At 42.6% G+C, this 26,432-nt stretch overlaps 3 protein-coding genes across 3 annotated transcripts in view; 2 read left to right on the top strand and 1 right to left on the bottom strand.

Annotated features, from left to right (window-relative positions):
- On the top strand, positions 1 to 8,714 carry ARF4 (ARF GTPase 4; the record flags this gene model as incomplete). The annotated part of the gene is made up of 6 exons (XM_079540316.1): positions 1 to 67; positions 5,167 to 5,247; positions 5,754 to 5,863; positions 7,116 to 7,187; positions 7,673 to 7,798; positions 8,628 to 8,714. The coding sequence occupies 6 exons, from the start codon at positions 1 to 3 to the stop codon at positions 8,712 to 8,714; spliced, it is 543 nt and encodes a 180-aa protein (XP_079396442.1).
- Positions 8,715 to 13,578: 4,864 nt separating this feature from the next.
- On the bottom strand, positions 13,579 to 16,946 carry PDE12 (phosphodiesterase 12; the record flags this gene model as incomplete). The annotated part of the gene is made up of 3 exons (XM_079540257.1): positions 13,579 to 14,021; positions 14,703 to 14,781; positions 15,714 to 16,946. 3 exons carry the CDS (start codon positions 16,944 to 16,946, stop codon positions 13,579 to 13,581), a joined length of 1,755 nt encoding a protein of 584 aa, XP_079396383.1.
- Positions 16,947 to 17,213: 267 nt separating this feature from the next.
- Positions 17,214 to 26,432, top strand: part of DNAH12 (dynein axonemal heavy chain 12) — a gene marked incomplete at both ends in the record, with an annotated part of 62,558 nt that continues 53,339 nt past the window's right edge. Inside the window, 12 exons of the mRNA XM_079540503.1 lie at positions 17,214 to 17,246; positions 18,092 to 18,255; positions 18,978 to 19,068; positions 19,306 to 19,332; positions 20,265 to 20,454; positions 21,356 to 21,431; positions 22,174 to 22,332; positions 22,935 to 23,130; positions 24,349 to 24,537; positions 25,575 to 25,725; positions 25,822 to 25,913; positions 26,195 to 26,373. Coding sequence (XP_079396629.1) covers positions 17,214 to 17,246; positions 18,092 to 18,255; positions 18,978 to 19,068; positions 19,306 to 19,332; positions 20,265 to 20,454; positions 21,356 to 21,431; positions 22,174 to 22,332; positions 22,935 to 23,130; positions 24,349 to 24,537; positions 25,575 to 25,725; positions 25,822 to 25,913; positions 26,195 to 26,373 — 1,547 coding nt within the window. The remainder of the gene's footprint in view (positions 17,247 to 18,091; positions 18,256 to 18,977; positions 19,069 to 19,305; positions 19,333 to 20,264; positions 20,455 to 21,355; positions 21,432 to 22,173; positions 22,333 to 22,934; positions 23,131 to 24,348; positions 24,538 to 25,574; positions 25,726 to 25,821; positions 25,914 to 26,194; positions 26,374 to 26,432) is intronic.

Here is a 26,432-nt window from a genome sequence, read left to right as displayed (position 1 = left end):
ATGGGCCTCACCATCTCCTCGCTCTTCTCGCGCCTCTTCGGCAAGAAGCAGATGCGCATCCTCATGGGTAAGGGCCGAGCGGCCGGGCCTGCCGCTGCCGGGCCCCGCACCGGCCTGCTGTGCCGTACTGCGCTGCGGCCGGGCCCGGCGGGGGGCAGGGAGCGGAGCGGCGTGGGGGGGAGGGGGGGGCTGTTGTACTGTGCCGTGCTGTGCCGTGCCCTTCATTTAGGGGCCGCGGGAGGAGAGGGAGGCGGCGATGGGGATGGAGGCGGCAGCCCCTTCCTCGGCACCGCGCTACCGCCACGGCCCGGAGCGGACAGTCGAGCGGAGGCGGGGGGGCCGCGCCGTGCCGCTCTGGGCCGAGCCTGCGGCGGATCCGGACACTGGGTCGGGGCGGCCGGCGGCGGCGGCGCTCGGGAAGCGCGGGCTCTGCGGCGCGGAACTCGGGCGCCTTCTGTTCTGCCGCCCGCCCCCGCCGTGCCTCGTGCGCCGGGCCGCGCGGCGCTTCTCTCGGAGCTCGGCTCGAGCGACCCGCTGCTGGGCGGCGGTTCCCGGCGCCACCCGACAGACGAAGCGGCGGCGGCCGAAGATTCCCACCGGGGGATCGCGGTTCAAAAGGTCACGGGCGGCAGCGCCGCGTTCCGCACTTCCTCCTCCACTCCTCCTTTCCTTCTCCGCTTTGCCGGCCTGCGTGTGTCCGCAGCTGCGCGGCCCCGCGCCTCAAGCGTTCCTCGGCCGCTCTGCGGGCCGGCGCTGCGCCCCGAGCGGGGAGCTGGCTGAACTTGCCGGCTTGCGGTGCTGGGTCTGCCCGGCAGTCCGGCTCTCCTTGTGGCTCCGAAAGGTGTGAGACCTTCAGGTGAGCCCGGCTGCGACGGGAGGTGCTGTCTTGGTAACTGCGTGCCACAGAATAATGAGAGCAGGCACACCAAAACGGCCTGCGAGGGCTTGCGTTTCCTCACTGGCTTGTAATTAGTTCAGATCCAGCTTAGCTGTGACTTACAGAGTAGTGTTTCTTCTAGCCGGTTCAGCTGCACCTTTGTCGTTGTTGTTTTTCCCCCATCTTTGTTTTCAAGGCTTTTACTGTATTCACATGCAAGGATCAGAGCATGAGACTGCTCCTGCCTTTTGGTGAGTGTGAGAGGAAACACGTCTGCTGTGTTGTGAGGAGGCTGTAGTGCAGGACCTAAATTGGCTGTTGAGAAGCAGAGTGTTGTATCGTAGAATGTGTAATTCACCTGTAACATAGAAAAGAACCTCAGGATAACATTCTGCATCGCATATTAGCGCTTGGAGATGTCTGAACACTAGAACTGACTTAGACCTTTCCTCAGTCCTACTCTTACATGTGTATGTCTGCAGAAGTCTTCACTCCTGGCTTCATGTGCTAAAAAAGGAATGATACTCACTGTGCCCTCTGCAGTACTGTGCCAGCTATCTTTTGCTGTAGCTGTGTGAGTGGTAACTGAGATAATAGCTACTCAGAAGCTTCAAATGCAGAGGTAATTATTGAATACTGAGTAGTGAGGGAGGGCCAGATTCTTTGGAAAGCATGTTCTTGTACAGCTCACAACAACTTAACAATCTTCTGTTCTTCTTCTACCAGGGTAGACTTGCATTCTTTGTGTGTATGTTCTTGAAACTGTGTTGAGAATCAGCCCTTCGTGGGCCCCAAAGAGTTATCCACTTGAAGCCAAGCCTGAAAGAGGAATAGTAGTACTTAAAGGATGAAGATAAGATTTGACAGATCTGGTGTCAAGGTAGAAGAAAAGTGAAAAAGTGAAAGAATAACCATCTCTGTTAAATTGGGACTCATCAACTTTGTTTGTTGTTAAGCAGTACTTGATGTATTGTGAGCTTTGTGAATCAATTAAAGATGGTAGGAGCTTCCCTCCCCCACCCCTCTTCTCCTCTGGTCATGGGAAACATTGATGTTGGAAGCAGCAACGTGCTGTGTTCTGTACTATCTGGAATCTGTGACTGCCAGAGCGTATTGGTCTTGATGGGGTTTCCATTTAGGAAGTCAGTCCTCAATTCTTTTTGGTTTTATTTTTTTAAATTTAGTGTATGGATGTTTGTGTTAGGGTGCCTGCAGCGGCTTGGTACTCAGTCACCAAGGCAGGAAGCTGGTAACTGAGGAGCTGATGTGATCACAGGGGTGGTATTCCCAGGGACAGCGAGAATGACAAGTTTAATGTTTAGAAGTGTGGTTGACGGGCTGTAAATGAAGCATTCTAAGGAATGAAGGCCTTAGAACTGCATTTGTTTTCACAGCAGCTGGAAGTGCTGCAGATGTAAATTCTCATTCTAGAGGAAGAGGATGTTTGACTTAAATTGTAACAAGTGCAAGTCTGTGCTTCCCGTCTGTGTATAACGCTTGGTGGTACAACTGCTGTGATGCCCACGTGGAGGTTGTTAGGCTGATGTGGTGGGCCAGAGGGAAGATCTAGGATTGGAAGTTCACATTGTTTGGAGATTTAAGGCTTCAGGTTTTAGTCTTGGTAGTAACTTCTCTATCATGAAATTAACATGACGTAACTCATAGATTGACATCATGTTCCAGTACAAATGTAAATGTATTTATTCTTGAAAACAAATGAGGCAGCGATCTTGTAAGCTGCTGGACCACGAAAGAAATGTTTCCTAGAGGCTCAAAACTTAAATTTGGTGCTGTGACTTGTTTGTCCATGAAGGGCATCAATAAACTGAAATAAGTGTGAACAGATGCTCTGCTGTTGATAACTATTGTTTATTTAGAGTTAAGAGTTTTTACTTGACTATAAGTGTTAGTTTCTGATGACTTGCATCACGCAGATGTTACTTTCTTCTGCTAAAGGCTGCTGTCTCAGTGGTGGAGTTACAGGAAAACACCCATCCGTAACTCAGCTTGCCTCACTGCAAAGTCCAGCAGCTTCACTACAGTTGTGGATGAGCCTGGGTCTCAGCAGCATCTCTGGGCATTGTGCTCATGTAGCTCATGTATCCTTCTGCAACACTGCTGGGGCAGCAGGAGGTTCTGGTGCAGGAGCAGGACGGGTTTATCTGTATCTCTACAGATTTATCTGCAGCATCTCTGCTGTAACACATCAAACACTGAACTATTTCTGTAGATAATGCATTTTTCTCTTGTTGGCAGTTTTCATGGGTCTTGTGTTGTTCAGCTGGTAACTGTTGTGGTTTTGGGGCTGGGGGTGAGGGGAAGGAAGAATTGAGAGTATGTTTAGCTGTAATTTGGTTATTTATTTCATATCTGTACACTGGAGATCTGCCACATACGATGCACATCTGTGGCTTGCTTGCTCGTGAATATCTAGGCATCCTGGAGATGTTCGCCTGAGGCTGATCTGCTACGTAAGAAGAAAGCTGGGTTTCAAGTGTTGCGCTATTTAAAACATAGTTTTTCAGCTCAGATGGAGTACCTGGGGGTTTCAGAGTTTCCTTAAAGAGTTTTGGCACTTGGTTGTTGCAGGGAAAATGCCAATGCTTGGAGGTTTCCAGATCCACAAGTTCCTCTGAAGCTGTGCTCAGGGTTCTCAGCTTTTGTTGAGCATGTTTGGCTCCAGCAGAGACCCACGCTTAGACAGCGGGGAGCTTAAAAATCTTAATTTAGTTTGAGCATTTGGGAAGTTCATTCCTTCTCAGGGAGCTTTGTTTTTTGGCGGCTGTGTTTTCCTCTTGCTCTGTGATGTTGGTAATTAGAACAACGTCTGATTTTTTATTTTTATTTTTATTTTTTTTTTTTACTTCTTATTCACAATGATAGTGAAAAAGGGGAAAAAAAAAAAAAAAAAAAAAAAAAGACGACTGCAGTTGCATATTAAACTGTGTTCACAGCACTGAGCTACAGAGCACCAAGGTTCTGTAGTTGTTTCCTGTAAGAGCAGTCGGTGCCCTGAGAAGGAGGCAGTGCCTTATGAGTTTGGTTTCATTTTGAGTTAAGAGGTGACTTTTGCTTTCATGTTACTGCAGCGCTAAGGGAGCCGTTGCAGCCGACTGAGCAGCCACTCAGAACTTATGCATGGGCTCACTGAGTGGGAAACTTCCATGGGACACCTAACTGTGTTACCAAGCAAGGATACCATTTGGCTTCTTGTATGAGTATTATTTATTTCTTCAGTGAAGGTTTGATTTTTTTATTTTATTTTATTTTATTTTGCTTGGGCAGAACTTTTACTGCCACAAATGGGCATTTATTGAAGCTGATGCTGTGGTAAGTGCTTAGTACCTGCTGTTTCTTTAGGTGCTTGCACTCAACGTAGGGCAATACCATAAAGAACAGTACTTGAACTTGCTCTTGTGTGTTCTGAAGTGTCAATAGGTATTTGCAAGAACAATGTTATAAAACTACCGTGTGTGCCTCAGTGTTAGTGATGCTTCTCAAAAAATGCCTCTGGGCATCCAGTTTTGGTAAGGAATGCATATCTATCCTGCAGCTTGCCTTTAAAAACAGCTGACTTTGGCTGTAGCAGTGAAGAGCAAATGGCAGTGCAGCAGGCTTTCAGTAAGGATGGCCAGACCTGGCTAAGGAAAGCATCCTGGTGGGTCTCAGTGTGTAGAAGTGATGTCATGGCGAGAGCTCACAACTCTTGGAATATATGTGGAGGGGAAGGATAAGAGTTGCCTCACAGAGCTTGTGCTTTTGATAAATCAAAGGGAGTGCAATGAGGGAGATGGAAGTGTCTTCCAGTGCTGTTCACACTGCTTCAGGTGTGCATGGAACCGACCTTAGCCGGACATCAAGTTGGATGTTCCCCTGCTTGAGTGCTGAACAGCAGCTGTGTGATTAGTTAGAAGTGATGTTCTGTTGGTAGATTGTTGTGAGGCATTGAAACCATCCTGACTCTCTGGAAAAAATAACTTTAAGAAAGAACGAGAAAACTCAAGTAACACAAATCTGAAGGAAGATGGCTAGAAGATTCTGAATCTGTAGGTTGTGGATGAAGATGTGCTATTGAGCTTTATTGCCTGAGTTCTCTCTCAGAACTGGGTAGAGGAGATGAGGCAAAATATGTAGTAGTATATCAACAATGACTTAAGAGAATATAATAAGATCTTTTTTTTTCCCTTAGAGAAACCAAAACCAAAGCTAATACATCTAAAATGGCATCTCTGAAATGATGTGGTTGAGTTCATATTGTGAACTAAATAAAATTTTCTGTTTTTTCCTAGTTGGTTTGGATGCTGCTGGTAAGACGACTATCCTTTATAAGCTGAAACTAGGAGAAATTGTCACCACAATTCCCACTATTGGTAAGTAATTCTTCATAACCAGTTCTCATCTTTGTTCCTGTTGCTCAAAATGTGTGTTGTAGGCATGGGCTTCTGAAGAGTGTAGGAGTTTGCTGTCCTTGCTGTTAGCGTAGGGATGGAGGCAAACAGAGCAGCTTCAGGGTGCCTTACATAACCTGGTACTGCCATGACAGTAATTCTCGTTCTGTGTCACCCAGAAGATACACCCGGGCACGAGACCTGTCTGACAGCAGCCAGCAGCTGATGCTCAGGAGTACAGGAGCCATTTAGGTAGCAGTGCTCTGCCTTAACACCAAGAGTCTTTGCCAGTTTGTGGTTGAGAGGCTCTTTCAACTGAAGGTGGTGTTTTGAGTCTAACTGCCTTTTCTTTTTGATCTCCCAAAATATAAAAGGTCTTGTCAGAATTCACTTGTCAGAATTAAAACTTTGAGAAGTTATCTTCGACAGGATTGGAATTATGTTCTAACGTTACCATTAACTTTTTCTAATGGACTCTTTTATTCTAGGTTTTAATGTGGAAACGGTAGAATACAAAAACATTTGTTTCACAGTTTGGGATGTTGGTGGTCAAGATAAAATCAGACCTCTTTGGAGGCATTATTTCCAAAATACACAGGTAAGAGTTCTAAAATAGCAGTGGTTACTAACCTATTTTGTAAAGGCTTGTTATGTGCTGTAGTGTCTATCGAAAGTTGTCCTGTCTCTTCTTTCAGAAGGGTTCCTTGCTGTCTTTCTCAAGTTCTGTGGGATGCCCAGGCTTTATTCTCGTTAAAGCCATTTAAATTTATTTTTTTTACCCTGAAGGTTTCAGGGCTTAGTGGTGAGCACAGCTTAATGAGGGCAAAGTCCTAGGAATCTTTTAGCATTCTGTAATAAGCCAGAGCAGCTGTTAATTTGTAAGGAACAATTTAGCTGGGTTTTGATCTATCTGAACTGGTATGGATTTATGCAAAAAGTGTTATTGTCTAAAGTCCTGCACTGAGCATCAAGTGTACAGCTTTTTTTTCTTTATATATCAGAGTATCTAAAACACATGCAGAGTATCTAAAAGTGTCTTCAATATCTTGCTACTCATTGCTTAGAAAGTGACAGTTTCATGCTGGCATGATTACTGACATTCTTGGTGGTGTAAATGTAATTCTTTCCTTTGGCTCACAGGCACTGAGATAAATCGCTTACTAATACTGAGGAACTTAAGTGGTGAGGTTTGGGGTTTTGTTCTGTTGGATCTAGAATTGTTTCCAAGACATGTCTGTGCAATGTAAGTGTGATAGTTGGGTGCAGAAAACCGAGCTCTAGGCAGACAAAAAGCAGCTAACACTATTGTTATTTCAGTAATAATTATTTATAATAGGATTGGACTGAAAATATTCTTAAAAGTTGCTTCTGCTGTCTTCAAGAGAATAATAAAAATGGTCAGAGAAAGCAGTGCTTATGTGAGGAGTGCACTTGGGTAACACAGATACTGCTAGAAATAATATTTGGTGCAAACATTTGGTGAAGAACTTACAATTCCTGCGCTGCATTTAATGTAATGCTGAGAGAAAAGGGAGGTGCAGGGAAGGGAAAGTGTTAGTTTAGGAAACCTTGTTGGGTTCTTTGTGCTTTTTGTTTTGTCTGTTTTGAAATTAATGATTCCTACACCAATATGTTAACTGACATTTCCAATTAATGTTGTGGGTTGCTGTTTTTTTTTGTTTGTTTGTTTTTGTTTGTTTTTTTTTTTTTTAAACTTAAAAGTTCTAGCTTAGTTTTGCTGTTGATACTCACTGTGTAGTTGTTCAGACAGACATCTTGTGACGCTTGAGCAGGATAAACAGAACTTTCTGAGAAATTCACTTTCCTCAAGCCACACTAATTTCTTGCAGGGCCTCATCTTTGTGGTGGATAGCAATGACAGAGAGAGAATCGAGGAAGCAGCAGATGAGCTGCAGAAAATGGTAAGTGTTGATGCTTTCTGGAAGAAAATATCTTTTTTGAGGTTTGGGGTGATCTTTGTTTTTTGTTAGGATGAATGAGATTCTTGAGCGTGTTTAGGAAGTTTTTGCAGTGCGTATTGTCTGCACCAGGGAGTTCTAGCTTTAGTGCACTGTGTAGTAGCTGCAACTCTGTAGAAAGCTTTCCCTCAAGAACTACTCATGTGAGAATCTTTCATAAAGTGTTAAGAAAAATGCAGGAGGTGAGGGAAGAATTTTAATAAATACTTGAGAATTTGATCAGCAATGTCCTGATGAACTTAAACTGCTTATTGAAAGAATATTTCTTCTAGAAATTCTGCTGGATACTGGATGAATTTTACTATCCAGTGACTCGCGCAATAATGAAAAAGCAGATCATGCTTAGAACAGTACTTAGGTTTCTTTAGTGCTTGTTGAAGTACTGAACTGAGCTAATGTAGTAACATGGCTGTTTGTTTTTCTCTCAGCTTCAGGAGGATGAGCTGCGAGATGCCGTGCTGCTGCTGTTTGCAAACAAGCAAGATCTGCCGAATGCCATGGCAATCAGCGAGATGACCGATAAACTAGGCCTGCAGTCCCTGCGTAACAGAACTGTAAGTGCTAAACTTGTCTGGTTGCTAACTCTGGCTTGCTTTATTAGATGTCATAATATTAATCTCCCTTTAAAGCAAAGGAAGCTTTCACCTCTTTCTGTAGAGAGATGCATGTACCTGCTATTAAACTCTAGGACAAAGTTGAAGATCCTCCTTTAAAATGGGTGATCTAGAAGTATAACTCAGTGTGTACAGCAGCATGTTGCAGGTGTTTTCCCTCACCTTTTCCCTCACCCCAAACACATCAGTGTTTGAGGAGTGTGGCAGGCTTGCCTCATGTCCAAGTGCTCACTTCTCAGGGACAAAATGCTTTGTGTATTCTCATCCCAACAAAGATGTGAGGAAATGAAATACTTCTTGACTAATTACATCTCATCTGTACAGCCCTCTGAGATACAAGGTTGCTTCACATAAACTATCTGTCCTTGTGTAGTGCTCATGTTGTTTGACACACTAAGTTTATATGTAGTCAGATGCCCTAGAGGTCCCTTAAATCTGATAATTGCATGCCTGTTTCCAGGAGAGCAATCTTGCAAAACAGAGAAGCTAGTTTTTCACATATAAAACAAGCGCCAGTTTGTTTTTTTTCTTCTCGATGCACTAAAATGTATTTTGGCACACGGAGCTTCTGGATGATGTGTAAACCCTACCTACTTTGCCTATACTTTTCAAAGCTCAGAAAATACCCTGTTCAGTATTGCCTGTGGGGTGCAAAACAATGTTTAAAGAGCACTATTTGAGTCTGTATCTGAGTGTCACATACTGTGATAACTTAGTTTGCGTTTTGTCAGTATGTAAACTTCTTTCTGTCTGTGTTCTGTGTTAACAGTGGTATGTCCAAGCCACCTGTGCTACGCAAGGAACTGGTCTGTATGAGGGACTTGACTGGCTCTCAAACGAACTCTCAAAACGCTAACTCAAACTGGATGACTCTTTCACCAGGGACATGTTTGATATAAGTGGTCTAGGCTTGTTACAACAAAATTAGTTTGCATCTTGGTTATTACAATATCTGGAACTGATCTTTGGGCAGGATATTACAGCATTTCAACTTATTTTGTTGCCAATTATTGTTTACCGAGCTACATGTTGCAAAGGTAGCAATATGCTTGGGTAAAAATCTCCTTAACTTGGAAAAAAGTGTATCTTCTGATTCTACTTCCCTTGTTAGTCTAAATGCCTGAATATAGTTATCGTGACATCTTCAAGATCTGTTCTGAATACTTTTTTTTGAGCCCCAATAAATTAATGTTTTAATTTTTTCTCCCTGCTACTTTTAGTTTACTGATGCCCTGTTTCATTCCTCAGACAGTCTGCTGATTTAAAAATGTAGCATTCCGTATATTTATTTCTCTCCCTTGCCAAAAAGAATTCCTAATACTGCTTGTCCCCGCCGAGAAAATGCTCTAAAACACTATTCAGATCTGCTGCACTGAGGAACGTTTTATTAATCCTTGGGTTCCATCGGCCCAACTTGCCTTTGTGAGAATTGGATTGGATGGGTAGAATAGTTCTGTGCTGGCTGCGAAGAGCTCATGTTGAGGTTGTTTTTAATATTCAGCAGATTGTCTTCCTTTATATTGTATCTTTTTTTTTATGTTGCATGTTGCTTTTTGGTATCAGCCTGACTATTTTTGCCCAGTGTATAATAGTTCTGCTGAAGTTTTACTGTTTGTTGGTGGACATATCTTCATAATGAGATTTTGGAAAATTCATCAAACTCAATGGATTAGTTTCTTCATAACCCACTTGGAATTATTCCTAATAAAATGATAAAATGTATTGTTCTGCGTATGCTCTTCTTGATTCTTAAGTAGTTGAACTGTGACTTATCACATACTCATTTTCCATAAACTGAGCTTCATTGCAGCTTGAATGTGAATGTAATTCTCATTTTCACTTGTTTGGGGCTGTACAGAGTGGGGCACAAGGTGGGCAGAGTTGTATACAGTGCAGTAGAGTAGTTGTCATCAAGACCTATAACTGTGTCTTTTGAAGTTGTAAATCTAAAATTCCTTTTAAGTTGTCCAGATATGAAAATACTAACAGTTACAAAAACAGTAATAAAACAAGTACAAACTGTCTGAGAAGCATGCATGTCTGTCTTGTAGTTGTTTCTGCACTTAAAAACAAGGTGGTTTTTAGCAGGAGGTGGTGGTTGGTTAGCTGAAAAGTGAAACACTTGAACAGGCTTTAATCAACATTGTTTTAATGGTGATGGACACCCCCCAGAAATAAGGTCTATGTAGTTTCTACTGTGTCCCTTCCTTCCCTGACATGGTTTCAAAATGCTTAAATTAACTCTTTCAATATTTTTCTATTTTTCTGTCTGTTGAACAGATTTGAACAGCTCAATCTTGTGTCCTAATTGTCTTCGGGTAGCTGAAGTATGATTTCATGTAGGATATGAGCTGAGGTCAAATCTGCCAAGTTCAGATCTTGCTGTCCTTCCTCCAAGAAATCCCAGTGCCAAGGTTTGCTAAGGTCAAGCAGGTTCAGATGAAGAGCAACTTCCAAGCAGGTTCCGGTACCCATGAGACTGAAGTTTCTAGGAAACAGTTACTGTGAGCACCAATAACTGGAGGAAATTCCAGAGCTCTTGAAATGAGTCAGTGACTTTCCTTGGTGTGTAACAGAAGCCCAAGAGATAGTTAAGGCAATGTTCTGCTTGTAGCTTTAATGAGTTGCTGAGTACACACTCACAGAAGTAGATACATCCATGCATTGGATCAGCGCTTGCTAATAAGTGTGTTTCTGATTAAGCAGCTTCTTGAAATAAGCCTTAGAAGGAATGCCTTGCTCAGAAATGCTGGCTGGTCTGTTAGGTGGGCTGTACTGGTAGTTACAGTGAGCTTAAGTGAAACAATTGTGACATTAAATGCAAGAAGCATGGATGAAAGAGGACTGTTACCTTGAAGGCAACGTTCTTTTTGATACAGAGAGATGAAGACTTTTTACTGGTTTAATTCTTTAAAATTCTTTTTAAATACCTAACCTGGTTTAGGTGAGCTGTGTTTGGCCACTGCTGAGTTACAGCATGTTAATAACAGTTGATACTACAAAGGGTCACTGTGTCTGGCTTTGTCTGCAGGCTGTAATGCTGCTATAAAACGAGCGATTTACTAAATCAAAGTAGTAAAGATCTTCAGCCTCATTTTAAAATGAGGGATGTGGGTGAAGGCTACAGCTTGTAAGTAAGGTGGGAGTCAGTGTAAAGAAAAAAATCTCCTTCCTAAAAAGCTAGTCAGAGCATCTGAAACAGTGCTCTTCCCTTTTCTGTACCATGGGTTAGAGAAGGGAAAGCGACATGCTTGTGGCTCTCTTAATGCCAGCTGAGCAGGTAGCACAACAAATAAGCATACTTCAAAAATGCAGAGAATATTGCTTGTTTTTTAGGAGGTGGCTGGGAGGTTCTTATGTGGAGGATATGGAGAATTCCAGCTGCTGAAACACACGCAAGCTTAGAATTATGAGGTAAAATGGAGACAAATTTGATAGGGTTCTATGAATTCGGGATCTAGAAGTGGTTTAGGGAAGAATTAATTGGGCAAAATATAGACAAATATGTAGGGGGAACAAAGAAGCTAAAATCACCTTGTGTCGAGTAGGAAGTAAACATGTATAACCTCACAGATGTAAATACATCTGGGGAACATATGGAATATTGAAGGATTGTTTTTTGCACTTCCCCAAAAATCACAAGTTCTTTTGAATTGTCTTTTTCCTAACCTAGATCCCAGTACTGACACTTCCAGGCGTGCCTGCCTTACTCCTGACACAGTGCTGCTACTGGCAGTCAGCCTGTGCTCTTGCATTTTACTAATTAAACCAGAGATGCTTGGCCTGGAGATTCTCCAGCATTAACTTGTGCAGCTGAAATTCCTTCCAAAAATATTAAAGGATTATCTGCCATGTGCAGGGGCCGTCTGATTGGGCCTATAACAGTACCCTGTTTTTGCCTTATCACTTGGTTCCTGCACCAGCCAAGCTGTCCTATGCTCTCTCCTTTATCTACAAGGAGGCAAAGCAGCAGCCCAAACACCGTTGTAGGGATTAAGGGGAACTGCCTCTTCAGAGGCAGTTCCAGCACAGTAGGGACTGTCAACATAGTATACAAGTAAGAAGAAGAAAAACTTACCTCTCAGCAATTGGAGCCAGCTACCAGCTTCCTTTACAATGACAGGGGTGTGAGTTGTGGCACCTGTTTCTTTTAAAGTCATCCTTACTTTTAATTCATCTGTGAACTAACAAGTGGCTCAGCCGTCCTCTTTGCTTGCAGTTTTTTAACATCTTCCTTTAAGTACTTTTTTAGCTTCCCTTACAGTAGGGCATTCTATCACAAGCCCTTATTGGGTGATATTGCTTCTCAACATTATTATCTGAGCATGACCAAGTTAGTTAAGAACTGCATGGCCATTTCAATATTAGCATAGACAGCAGAGTTTCAAGTGTTGTTTTATAAGTAACTGTAAACACAGCATTGGATTTTAGCTTAATCTTCTGGAGAGTTACCAGCTAACTGGAAGAAGTTCTGAATTACAATTTTTTTTTTGTTTAAACAGCCTTTTAAGTCTTCTACCATTTGAGATCAAGCTGTTGTTTATTTTTGTTGGTTTTTTTTTTTTTTTTTTTTTTTTGCACTATCACAGTAGGACTTGTTTTGCCATGCTAGGCAACTGTGACTGGAGAGAAATCAAGTGAGAACTGGCAGAAAAGGAAGCTTAATAGGTGAAAGATGATGTGGTGAAATACCTTTAAGTGCTGACTGTTTCATATGGACTAATTATGCAGGGGAAGTTAATGATTCATATCCTTTCCAACAAATTCAATGAAGATAACAAAGCGAGTTTCCCAACATCCAAACTACCTAGACTAGACTGGGTCCACATGGAACAATGTACAAAACCAGTATTTGTGTTTTGCAGTATAAGTACTTTATAGAAAGTTTTAAGTAACTTGTTTCTTTCTTTAAAAACGCAGGCAGAAATGGATACACCACATCATTTATTTTGTACCTCCCCACACCTGAAAAGAGATTATCAAATTATGTTGTCAGAGTTCCCTCCCATCCCCAGCTGGCCGTCCTAACCTCAAATACTACTGACCATAGACAACAGATGGAACAGTAATGCAACCTATATCTAGAATCCAGTTTAGTAAGTGTTTAAGTGACCCTCACTACCCCGGTGCTAAGTGGGCAAGCAAAGTGCTTCCATGTTGATTATCATCTTAAATTTAACATGGCTGGTGATTGAACAAGACCATTCATGGCTAATTAATGTTTTTTCAGAAGGCAGCAGGTACAGTGATCATGCCTCTTGCTAAAAAACTGCCTGATAAACTCAGCTTCTGAGTTTATTTTAAAAGCTCTGTCTTATGACAGTAATCACAACGAGCTGAATGAATCCAAACCATGGTTATTTCTTTTCAGATTCTGCATCTGGTTCTGATCAGGGTTCAGTTTGTACACTTGTTTATAAGATTTAATTCATATCTTCAATGATTTTAGTCCTTTAAAAACCTGTAAAAGGATATATAACCCAACTTTCAAAACTTTACAGCTGAAATATTTTTTTCTATTGGCATATAAAAAGGGAAAGGAGCAATTGTTGTACAAGTTCACACCAGCGGTGAGATAACCTTCAATAGCACCATTAAACACAGTCACTTTTCTTAAATTGCTCTCATTTTAGTAGCATACAAGCCAGGGTTGAACCTCAGTTCCTCAACAGCACATCAATTTGTACAAAAACTCCAAAAAGCGTTATGCAAAAGCCAATCTATTTCCACTTTAAGTCACATACGAGTGCTATATGATCTGAAGGATGTGAAACACTTGGCAAAGCCTGATGGGTTGTTACTTCTTCATGACTTGGCAATGGAATGACCTGTTCAACTTCCAGAGCAGTTCTGTCAATGAAAATGTAGTCCAGACATCCATAAAACCCACCAACATAGTTTGTATATGCAGGTTCTCCACAAGCACTCTGTAGTTGGAAGGGATGGCTTAGAGGCATATTGCACCTTTCCTCTTCTCCATTAGAGGCCCAATCTTCGTGATCTTCAGCAATGCCACCAGTGTTAATAAAACCGTAAGTTCCAGATGATGGTGTGCTATTAAAGTCTCCACAGAATATGAGTGGTATATTAGGGTACAAGTCACGTGCTACATACTTGATGTGAGACAAAGCTACAGCAATTTGGATGAGACGAATGTTCCCACCTAAAGATGTAAAAATATGTTACTTAAAATACTTTGTGAAGGCACTGGAAGAGTTTTTAAGTTGTTCATTTAGACACACGTCACATACAGCTCTGAAACAGCACTCTTGCTTTAAATTCCCCATTGTCTGTATTTCAGAATAGTTTCCATAAATAAAGATGTCTTCGATACGTGACCATCAAAACTGTACAGCAGAGGACGTTTAATTTTTCTTCCCATGAATTTAAAAAATTATGTACCTTAAACACCCATATTGCAGCAGCCTTCTAATTCTTGGAAACTAACCTTACAGTGTTTGTGAGTGCCACAGAACTAAAACAGAACTAATTTAATGGAGGAGAGTCTCTTTTTGAAAGCTTCAGTAGCCCAACTTGTTTCCTGTGATAAAAGCACCACAACATTGCTCTTTTGGGTACAACAGGATGGGGGAAACCATGAGCACACACAGAGCTGTACTTCATGGTCTACGTTTCAGGCAAATTGTGTTTAATGTGACTGTCTTGTGTTTGTTTGGATTTTACTGCTGTCCTAGCAGATCACAGCAATCTTACTGTAAGGAAGATAAACAAATCTAGTAGCCAGGCTTGGATCACTGAGGTAGGGAATGGGGCAGAAAAATCCTCAGTCCCACAAGTAAAGGGAACAGCTGCAAAAGAATAAGGAAGAATGCAGGAAAATTACCTTTTGGATGCCAGTAGAGATGGGTGTTAGCTACACAAAGCTTCCTAGAAGGATCAGTTTCAGACTGAAGAACTGAAACCTTTAAGAAAAAAAAGCCTTTAATCAGTTTTAAATAAAGGTTATATATTTAAATCAAATGCATTAGTTAGCTTCTGCTTTCACAGCAACCCAGTCCAAAGAATCTGATGCTTAAAACTAATGAATGGCACAACTTCTAAATTGAGTCTATTTATCCTCTTTATAAGGTATAAATTTCAGCCACTTACAGTGCTAGTGTTACCACCACAGAACTCCACCAACATCTGGATATTTGATAAGTGCTCTGTCTGTAGCTTTCTGGTTTGACCACATTTTCCTTCAATCCATTCAGTAGTTTGAAAATGCAGTCATTGCCCTCCCACCCCCCTCCAGCTCTTTCCTTAATTTGGGGTCAGAAACAGAGACAGAAGACTCTCTGGCTTCAGCAAGCAAACTGTAGTGCTGTATCCTTGTGAAATTAAATTTGGAGGTGACTCCAGTTATTGAGGAAAGTTTGCTACTCTTACTCATACCATTAGAAACCTGTAGGAGCATTTCTGAAATTCCTGACAGACTTCTATTAGCTCTGCAGGCTGCCTTACCAGCATCCACAAGCTCATAGATCTGTCCACTCTTATTTCTACACGCCTGTGTTTGGTGGCATTATTAAAGCAGGCTAACTTAGGTTAATGTCACAACTGGCAAGATTAAGTTTAGTGACACACCTACCACAATACAGGATTGAGTAGTGAAAAAACGGGCAGCTAATGCCCCACCTGGCCCAGCACTTCTACCAGCTGACTTCACTTATGGCAAAGAAAGTAAGCTGCCTTTTTTAAAAGTTTTATGTTATTGCCTACATAAGGTTACTGGCAGCACTGTGTCTGCACTGCCCTGCCCCATGCACGGCCAGCACCCAGCTAACAGGGGCACGTCCCTACACTGTGCCCACAACACTGGGCTATGGCTGCTGGACAGGGCGGCCACAGATACCTGCAGCACGGAGGATCTCTGCAGCACCTTGTCCCGCACCACGGGGTACCGGCTCAGCCTGTCGCGCAGCTCCGCGTGCGGCGGCTCCGACAGCAGTGCCTCACTGAAAGCGACATCGTGCTGGCTCAGGAGGCTGAACTTGTCCCTGCGGTAGAAGGTCGCCAGGCCCTCGTGCTGCTTCTCCTTCATCTTGAAGAGCCCCTCGAGCCCGAAAGCGTCCAGAGCCGGGGCCAGGCTGTCTGCGAAGACGGATTTGTCCACCTCCTGCAGGCAGATGAGGTCGGCGTTGTAGCCGGCCAGCTCCTTCTTCAGCAGGTTCTGCCGGTAGTCGACCTCCAGCGCGTACGGGGCGCAGTACGGGTACAGCACGGTGCGGGAGAACTCGGTCTGGGCGTATGTGTCGGCCAGGATGTTGTATGAGACGGCGCGCACGGAGCCGCGGCCGCACGCCTTGCGCGTGTAGAGGTGCCGCGCGTCGAACGTGCACGCGCCCGGCCCGGCCTCCACGGGGCCGCTGCTCTCCACCTCGCGGGGCGGCCCGAAGCGCCCGGCGCCGTCCCCGGGCGTGCAGCGCAGCTTCAGCCGCAGCCCCACCAGCGCGTTGGACGGCGTGAAGACGCGCTCGCCGCCCTCCGGCTCCCGTTCCTCTTCCCAGGCCGGGCCCTCCCCGCCGCCCTCCGGCCGCCGCTCGCGGTACCAGCGGAACAGGCAGTGCTGCGGGGCGGCGAACTCGGCGCTCATCTTGGGGCACACGGGGAAGCCGGCCAGCAGCGAGCGCGGCAGCCGCAGCTCGGTGAGCGCGGGCGGGTTGCGCTCCACGCGGTACCGCGCGGCCCCAACCTGCAGCACGGCGCCGTCCTGCCAGGCCGCCGCGTTCGGCACCTCCTCGGACACCGCCCGCCCGTCTCTGGAGAAGAGCCGCACCTCCGGCAGCTCGGCCTCGCCCGCCTCGCCGTCCTCCGCCCGCGGCTTCTTGCTCTTCTTGCCCGCCTTGGAGCGGCCCTTCGCGGCGTTGGTGGCGATGCGGGCCAGCGCCCGGCCCAGCGGCTCCGCCTGGTCCCTCTGCATGAACCGCGCGCTGCCGTCGGGGAGCACGAGCTGCAGGCTCAGCTTGGGTTCGGACGGCACGCAGCGCACGACGGCGCGCTCCGCGGGCTCCATAGCGGCGGGAGGAGCCCCGCCGCCGCCCAGGCGGCTCAGCCAGCCGAGGGCGGCGCGCAGCCCGCGCCACATGGAGCCGGCGCGCGGCGCTTCCGGCAGGAGCGGCCGGAAGTGAGCGGCCGGCACAGCCTCGCGCCAAGGGGCGGTGCTGCCAATGGCCGCAGCTCGTGCCCGCCCCGGGGCGGGAACGCACCGCCTCTCAGGTGCGCCGTTGCGCGCGTGGGCGCTGCAGCCGTTCCGTTAGCCGCTGCGCGTCTCTCGCTGAGTTCTGTGCCTTCAGCGCGAAGCTGCCTTCTTTTCGGGACTGAAACCCTCAGGAGAACTCTTCACGTCCCCGTAATGTCTGGAAAGGGTGTCGGTTCTGCACATCAGGTACAGGGAGGGGCGAGCTGCCTGTGCGCCCTTCTGCCCCGGGTACCTGGGCTTCGTGCTCGTTTTCTGCTCGTTCAAAACCGCCCCAGTCTGCTGAATCGCATTACAAAACCGTCCCGGTGTTTGTAAAGCGGCCTGAAGCTCTCCCGCTGTCCTTACAGCCTCAGCCCCCTCAGGTCCGCAAGCAGGACGTGAAGTCCTCGCCGAGCGCGGCAGGCAGGCAGGCGGGAAACCTGGCGGGAATTGCTGCTGGGCTCAGCTCGCACTCTGTCGCCGCGTCCCTCAGCGCTGAGGCGGGATGCAGCTCTGCGTTTCCCCTTCTAGAAGCCGTTGAAATGCAGTTCGAGTTTGTGTGCGGCGTTTCCAAGGGAACGGCCCCGCAGCTCGGGCAGCCGCGCCCGGCTGAGCCCTGCTGGGCTCCCCAGCGCCACGCAGTTATTTCTGCAGAACCCGCGGCGTTGTGTTGCTTTTTACGCCGTGTTCGCTGTTTGTAAAGCGAACAAAAGGAAACGAAAGTTCGCTGTTCGTTAATCTTTCCATGTGTGCTGCATAACTTTTGAGGTACTTTGCAGATAGACGATAGCTTTAATCCTTTCCTTCCCTGAGAAATATGAAGGGAAAAATACGCTCTGCCCATCAACCTTTCAGCAATTTCTTGAAAAAACCAAAAACCAACCCTTTCAGCAGTTTCAGACCTCCCTCTGTATACCTCTAGGTCAGCTTCGTGCTTCCATTTGCTTCTTTCCCATCAGGACTCTGCATCCTGCAGTGAAGCCACAGGAACAGTAATGCTGTCTCAGGCTCTATCAGAGCAGGAACTGAGATCCGAGTTATGGAGCAGCCAGATGCCCCGCTCAGACGGAGCGCCTTCCAATCAAAAGACTTTGAGAAGTTGGTTTCTTCCCATTGTTTTGCCTTCAGCGATTGCATCAGATACATCACCATTACAGAATAAGCTGCTGACATACCGAAGATGCAAAGAACAGCAAAGAATGCTTAATCAGTTACTGTGAGTAAAATGTGGAGTGGTGAAGTTCAAGTAATGTTGAAATTCAAACGAAAGAAATGTTGTACTTTTCACAACTGAGAAATAACACCGATGTTTGTTCATTTCAGAGGTATTTTTGTCATTATTGTAATGCTGAATATTTTCCGTCTAAAACTGTTAATAGTAGAAGAGTATTTGTTGAGATATTCAAAAAGCACCAACGTCTGGATCTCTTACTTTCTTTCGTATGAGCAATCCAAACATGGATCTACTTCTAAAAGGTCTCTTTGTCACTAATCTTAATACATTTGCACATGAACTTGGTGGTCTGTGTTGCTGCCTGAGGATCACAGCTGCCAGGTTGATAAATACGTAGGTTGCTCCAAAAGTAATGCCTCCCATTTATTCCCACGGTTTTAGGAGTTCCACTCTGTACTTTACATATTTATTTTTCACAATACAGTTGGACAACATCTGTTGTAGTAGTTTGAGGAAAAGTACATATAATCCCAACAGGAACACAGGGCAGCTGGTGGGATCAATTAAGATACATATATATGTATGTTCTGATTGTGGTTAGGACAAATATTGTTCTTTTTATCACGGAAGACAGAATCTGCAGAGTGCTTCACTTTTTAGTGATCAAACATGAAAAAATAGGTTACTTCAGTTAAGATCATCACATTATTTTTAATGTAATATTTTTATTTTTGCTGCACTTCTAACTGCACATTTTACTTTAGAGTTGATCGAGCTTTAGAAGTCTATTCTGAGTCCATGGAGGAAAAACATCACAGAGGTTCTGCACCTCCAGTCCCAGAATTACCTGCCACTGTAAGTGTGTATTTCTTTAATATTGTCACTACTGCTTATTTTATGCTTTATTACTGGGACATCTATTCTTTTATTCTTAATATTCCCTTAAAGATACTTGTGTCCGTTCTTAATAATTCATAAATGGATTTATATTCTCAAGTAGGCCCACTGAATTTGGTGCTAATATATATACTGATACAAGTCTGTTTTCTTAATGTACTGATTCATTAGGAGTTCTTTCTTTTCTTTACACAGATGAACAGTGAACAAAAGCAACGACGAGTGAGTTAAATTCTTTGTTCTGCATTTTGAGGGTAGAATAGTGAATGATATCTCTGTTCAGAGGAGCTGAGTATGTCATGTGGAATTTGTACCTGCTAAACAGGAAAAACTTTTGCAATAGTCTCGGATGGGGAAAATGGGATAGGAAGCAAAAGTGGTAATTCTGTCTGGTGGTCCAGTAGAAGGAACGTATTCTGTTAGAGAAGGCATGTGTATGTCCATTGGTATCTGAATTTTTAATCAAAATCTTCCTCAAGGATCATTACTTAGCAAATATTCTAAGAGGCTTCAGATTTTTTTTCAGTTGAGGACGTAGATCATGCTGTAGCCTCTACAGAAATAGTTTTTAACATTATTCACCTGATTTCAACAGGGAGCTGTAGTCTACAAATACTGGTTCAATTTTAAAATTGTACTGTGTATGGTTTTTAAAATAATTTATCTGTGAAAGCCACCTTCAACCTAAATCAGCACTGAAATGCTTGTGTTAAGCAGACTGGTTGCTGACACTAGGTAAACGCATTCTGAAGACTGCAGTGATCCAGCTCTCTTTTCTGCTTTGTAACAAATGCATCACTTGGAGGCATAAATAAAACAATTCCATCTGTTTGTGCTTAACCTTTGCTAGATGGTTTGTGAGAAAAGCAATGGTGTGAACAGTGGTATAAATGATTTATTGTTAATTGTGGGTTTTATCAGAGAAACAAGTGAAATGATGGGAAAGTTCAGTGCTTTGTGTTTCAGCACTGAGACCATTCTGTCAACTTTAGAGTAGCAGTTAGTGTGCTAGTCAGTGAATACCTAACATATGATTGTATTCCCTGCCCTTACTTATAAAAAATGGTAAATAAAAAGAGACTTCACTGTGAAACTTAATGAAAGAAGTACTTATGCAGTTTGTTATTAGAGCTCTGATAAGACTGTCCTTTCAGACCAACTATCTCTTTATGAAGAAGTGTGTGCAAAGTAATCCAGTGGTTCCCATTCAGCAGCAGTGGCTGATGTCCATGCTCAGCCTGGTGCCACAGTCTCTCGTGGAAGGCAAAGACAGAGAGCTGTTAATTGAAAAGCTTCTAGGGGAGATAATAAGGGATTTTGAAAAGAGTATGAAAAGATGCATGGGTGAGTACTGCAAACTACACAGTACTGTCATTAGTTAAATCATTTAAGATGTAACGAGTTACATGTGCCTGCATATGTGTAATAGGTATAAGCTGTAATATGATGTACTGCATTACGTTATACATGTAACAACATTTATAAATAATGTAATGTGTAGCATAATGTGTAATAATATATTTTTCAGCTTCTGGAAAGCAGCTTTATTGAGCTGTTCATTTACAAGCGTATCCATAGTTTTATTGATGCTTTCTCTATTGGGTGAGGTCCCAGGACAAACCTGCAGAGATAATTAACCATTTTCAGATATCACTTGTACGACTCACTTGAAATTTTAAACTTTCAGAAAAGATCAGTAAGTTCCAATTTTCAAGTGTACTTTGAAATCCTGTGCTATCCTAACTTATTTACATTTGTTGTGTCTGAAAACTAGTGGTTAGCCACTTGGATAGTATGTAAGTGAAAGCTGATCTTGTTAAGAACACATGTTAAAGCAAATCATCAATTTACACGGTGACTAAGTTTGTAATATCATTAGCAGTATAGTTGTAGTACACCACTGTATTTATACTGAACAAAATTGCCACTAATTCTCTTACTCGTTTAAATACTACCTTTGTGATTAGGGGCAAAGTGATTGGAATTAAGACCTGATTCTCTGTGGGTATTTAGCAAAAGCTGTGATTTCAAGTTGCCGTTGGGGAAATGTGTTTTTTTGGGGGTGGTTTATTTTTCTGTGTATGTTTTTTTTTTTTCCCTGTTGTTATTTGTTTATTGTGTTTGAAGGCTTAGATGATGCAGTTCCCTTTCCATCTCACTGTGTGTGTGATCCATCTTGGAGAACAACTTAGGCAGAACAGTGCCTATTGAACATACTCATGCATTTTGGTTTGGCTTTTCCTAGTGCGAAGTGTTCTTATTAAGCCCGACGTGAAAGGACTTGAAGATGAAGAGGAGGCACCTCTGCCTTTATCACCATTGTGAGTGGATTAAATTAGCTCATAACCCACAGGCAAAGCACACTCAGTGGCACCTGAGAGCAGAGTTGCAGTGTAATATTACGTCCAGAGGCCCTTAATGAAACAGTTTTTCCATTTATAGAGAATCTTCTATCTGGAAGTCTGAATTACAGAGTTTTAGCACTGATTATGTTCTGTTACTTTTCCTACAGTTACCTAGGGTAGCACCAATGATTACAGAGGAGACTTTTAGCTCTGGATGCCCTGGGCACTTGAGTGCTATTGAGCTGTCTTTGCCCTGAAGTGAATCTGTGTGGGCCTCTTCACTGTCAGGCAGCAACGCTGTGCAGTAATTGAACACACTGAAACTGCACCCTGTGCTGAGGTTTCCTCTGACTGTGGTGTTCTGTTGTGAAACCTTTGACATCAAATGGAAAAATACTGTTCTCTGCAAAACGGAAATCAGGTAGACAGAATACAGTTGCACAATTTCTGGGACATTAGAATGTCTGCCATCCAGATATTGATGATAAATACTTCATGTTTGCAGTTGTTGAAGTGAGAAGTTTACATAGATAAAGGTTCAGGAGAAGCGGATGATTTGATATAGAGATAACACAGATTATCGCCTGCTGCTTCATAGTGGAGATATGCTTATGGCACTTAAATAAAATGCCTACTGTTTATCTGTAGGATGTTTTATTCAATTCTATTGAGCACTTCACTTGCCTTTATTTCTTTGTCTGTGTATTTATTTACTCAGAGGCCTGGATTTTTCCAGTCCATGGCATAAACGTTTTATCCAAGCAAAAAAACGGATCCTCTCTAACTTGCACATTCTTCACCCCACGATGAAAACCTTGCTGGATGTTGGTTATGCCGAATTCTCTACCTTTCTTTTAGCGGATTTTTTAAGTTTCAGGTAAAGTCAGTTTGGGTGAGTTATTAACCAATGCAGAGTTTTGAAGCTGATAAATGGGAGAGTTGATGGAATTTATTGTTTAATCTGTTGTGGGGGTGCTTTTTTTCTGTCGTTTAGTGTTATTTGGACAAGTTTCTTCATGTTGTGACACTTTTCATTTTCTTCTGTCTCCTGAGTGGAAGTATTTTATTTTCCCTTACGTTTCTGGTAATATCAGCCATTTTCTGTATAGTTCGTGATTTTCCTGTAATTCTTCTAAGGTCTTCTCATGGTTTGGTCAGTCTCTATGCCATGATGTCCATTAAAGGTCCAATTGGACTGGATTGAATTTTTTATTCAGGCTATTTTTCATCAGTTATTGAGTTTTATTTTCAATCTTGGATCTTTATTGTCTTTACCTCGTTTATTCATTTTTTTTCTGGTAACTTTTTATTTTCTGGGGCTTGGGGTAATTTTCATTTTATTTTAAGGCTGCGTAAGTGATGCTTAGGTTCTCAGTCTGCTTTCTGCTAAGTACAATGTGGGTTTCCAATACAGAGTAACATTAATATTACTTCATTAAAAAATCTGTTTATACAGTAGGCTGAAACTTTCTTTTCCAGGTTAAAAGGGCCAATTGACTGTGAATCTTTGAAGACTGATATCTCTTTAAGCTGTTCCAAAGCAGAAGAGAAGATACTGAATACATGGTATCAAAGAGTTATCAGTCTCTTCACCCAGGATGCAGCATTGAATGGTGTAAATTTGGATCAGCTTGACTCTTTTTACAGCTGTGTGGCTACGCTGATGACTAATCAGGTAGTGATCTTTCCTCCCTGAGGTAAAACTCCATATAAATGAGTCTGCGCTTTTGTATGATGTGGGGCTTGTTTAAGCAATAATTCCTTACTATGTATTGCATGTAATCTGGCAAAGTATTCAGAAAGCTGTATATTTTTAACTTCCCTTATATAAAATATCCTTCATGGTTATGTATAATTGTTTTCCTTCTGATTCTTGGATGCAGAAAATGTATGAATTCTACCAACTAGAATGTAATTAACTTAAGGAAGGGAATATTTCAGTATTCTCAGAACTTTTCCCATCACTGTTCTTAGTACTACAGCTATGTCGTGCATAATTGTAAGCAAAATGAATAAAATCTGGACTATTTGAAACACATCTGTACAAACAGACTCAGTGCCTAGCTTAGCTGAGATGTATGCAGGTGTTCATGTATGCAGTTCTGCAAAATTCCAAACACAGCTTATTCTTGTGGAAGGTGACAGCACAGTGCTTTGTGAGTGGATCTTCTGTTCTCCCCAGTTATTCATATTGGGATGACAGTTATTTCAAGTACTGGTCACTTATTTGTTTTGGGAATCTCCAGTAGTGTTGTTTCCTAGCAATAAGATGAGAATGTTCTCATGATACCACTGAATTCAGACTGAGAGAATTGTTTTTGAAACTTCTGAGTTTACTGAAAATTAATAATCCTTTAATTAACAATTAGCTTAAAAATCTGACGTTTACATAGTTCTATCCATAAATATAATAATCAGTGGGAATGTGTGTGTTCAACTTTTCGAGACACTTAAAGGATAATAATTTTATTTAGTTTGTAGAAAAATAATCTTCTAATCAAATTGTCATTCAAAACAACAACAAAACACCTGTACCCATCAAAACCAAACCATAGCAAATCCAAAAAAAAAAACCAGCCTCACCAAGTTTGGAGGAAAATGCAATCAAGATATTTCTGGTGTATTTAAGGCACTACTGGTAATAAACTTACTGTTGTAGTAGGAATAGATGCATGGACTTGACCAAAGCAGAATGTTTGTGGGCGTGTTTACTAGCTTGCATTCTTTAAGAGCCAGGACTGAGACACTCAGAAGTCATTGGAAAGGTCACAGCCATCCTTTAACTGGTCCAAAGCTGCTAAAATGAATGGAAAATGGGATTTACTGAATGAAGGAGAAGTGGGATGGGACTTGCTGCGCCTTCAACTAATAGCAGATATATTTTATTACTTAGCTGAGAGATCTGCTTATAAGAAATGTTGAAGCATTTGTGAAACTGTTTGATCCTGAAGACAGAAGTTGTCTACCTTTATTTAAGATGGAATTCATTATTGCTGAAAAACATGTGGAGTTTTATCCAAGCTTCCAAGAGCTGGAAGAAGCAATTCTGTCTGTAGTGAATCGTATAGGACAGACTCTCCAGGTGTGCTTTTTTCTTTATTTAAATGTGTAAATGATAAGTGGCTCAGCATGTGAACATTAGTGATTTAGGACCCTGCTATCATGATAATGGGAAGCAAAATCCATCTTGAGATATTTATTTTCTATGAGGATTCTGCAGTTTTTCTTAAGAATGCCCAGCACAAATTCAGGCTCTGAAACTCACTTTGTCGTTCACTGTTCATGAAAAATAGACTCATGTGCTACAGATTGTTTTAGTCTGCTGTTTTAAGCCTCAAAACTGTGTCTGTCCACAATTGTTTGCTTGTTCACTGAGTAGAAGTCAGCCTGAAAACCTACCCACAAAAGCAAACCAGGTAGAAGGTAACTTCATCCAGTTTTTTCCTTAGGTTTTTCAGAAATCCCAGGAGTGCTTTCTGATTTATTTATGTCTTTGTAATGTATTTGTTTTTAACATTGTGAATTGAGTAGTTTTTTAGCAGGTACTCTGAACTAACATTTTGCATATACCTTTCTATATTATCATACCTTTCTAATTAACACTTTGTGTGATGATTTGCCATAAATCTGTGTTAATAATTAAGATCCTCAATAAATAAAATCAGTTCACACACCTTTTCTTTCTTACCAAAAAGAAAAAAGAAAAGCCCCAAATAACAAATATATGCAATACAGAGAGATGTGCATCATGGGAACCTGCGTGTGACTGTGGGGAAGGCAGCTGCCTTTCTGGGATTCCAGGGGTGCCCCTGCAAATACTGGCCCTCAATCACAGCTCCTGCTACTTTCAGAGGAGCGTTTTGGGTTTAGTTGTGATTTTGGCATGTTAGACAGAACTCAAACCTACGTAGGATCGGATGATTTAGATTATTTTTATCCATCCTACATCTTCCTTGATGGACTTTTTGTATCTGGAATCTTTATAGGTGCCTATGAATTGCCTGGCTTTGATTGGGATAAGGGCCTCATACTTTTCTGATACAGTGTTTTATTGCCTTTAAAATATATTTATTTATTGCTTTTATATTTGAATCTCATAATTGGAAATTGCACTTCTAGAATGTCCAGGCTGTACATTGTTGGCTAGCAGGAGATGCTACAGCTCTGCACACTGAGCTTCCCGCCCACATCAGAGCATGGGCTGCATCTACACTGAAAAAAGTTATCAGAGACAACTTAGAAGGTGCAAAGGAATATTTTGAAAGCTGTGGTGAGTGACAGAAGTGTGTTTAAGCAACGACTGCCTGCAATGAATACCTTGCTGTACAGTAACGTGTTATATAACCGCGCGGTTCTTGAATTGTAGTTGGAAGGTATGGCTGGCTTGTGGATGGGACAGCACAGGCACGAGTAGAGAGATTTGAAGCAGAGCAACACAGTTTTGGTGAATATACTGCTGTAAGTTTTAATTTCACATCTTATATGTAACATTTACTAATTCTTCCTATCTGCTGTATGTAGCAATAATAAAAGGGGAACGAAGGATAACAGGTACTCAGCATTAGCTACAAATTATGTTGACTGCCTACAAACCTATAACATGAGCTTCTTTTCCTAAAAGTGTATGTGATAAATGGGAAAAAGTTGACTATTTATTTTCTTTTATATATAATACTTACTCATTTAGCCAGGTATTTAAATAACGGCCCTGATGTGTGAAATGTAGTGTTCTCTTGAAGTTCATAGATGAATTCTTCGCTCTGAAGAAGGAAATAATGAATTTACCAGAAGTGATTCATTTCCCTATGATCTGTTTGGACTGTGAGGATTTAAAGCAAGGTTTGGCTAGTAATGCAAAGGCCTTTGCAAAAATGTTAATGGACAGAATAGTTGCAAATTACAGAGAGGAAAATGAAAAGTAAGTAGAATGTCCTTCTTGTTAATCTTATGTGTGTTAAATCCATAGCAGAAGTGCAA

The sequence above is a fragment of the Tetrao urogallus genome (genome assembly GCF_951394365.1).
Source record: "Tetrao urogallus genome assembly, chromosome: 10".
Taxonomy (NCBI): domain Eukaryota; kingdom Metazoa; phylum Chordata; class Aves; order Galliformes; family Phasianidae; genus Tetrao; species Tetrao urogallus.
The sequence above is the reverse complement of the archived record's forward strand: the minus strand, read 5'-3'. Positions and strand labels throughout refer to the sequence as shown.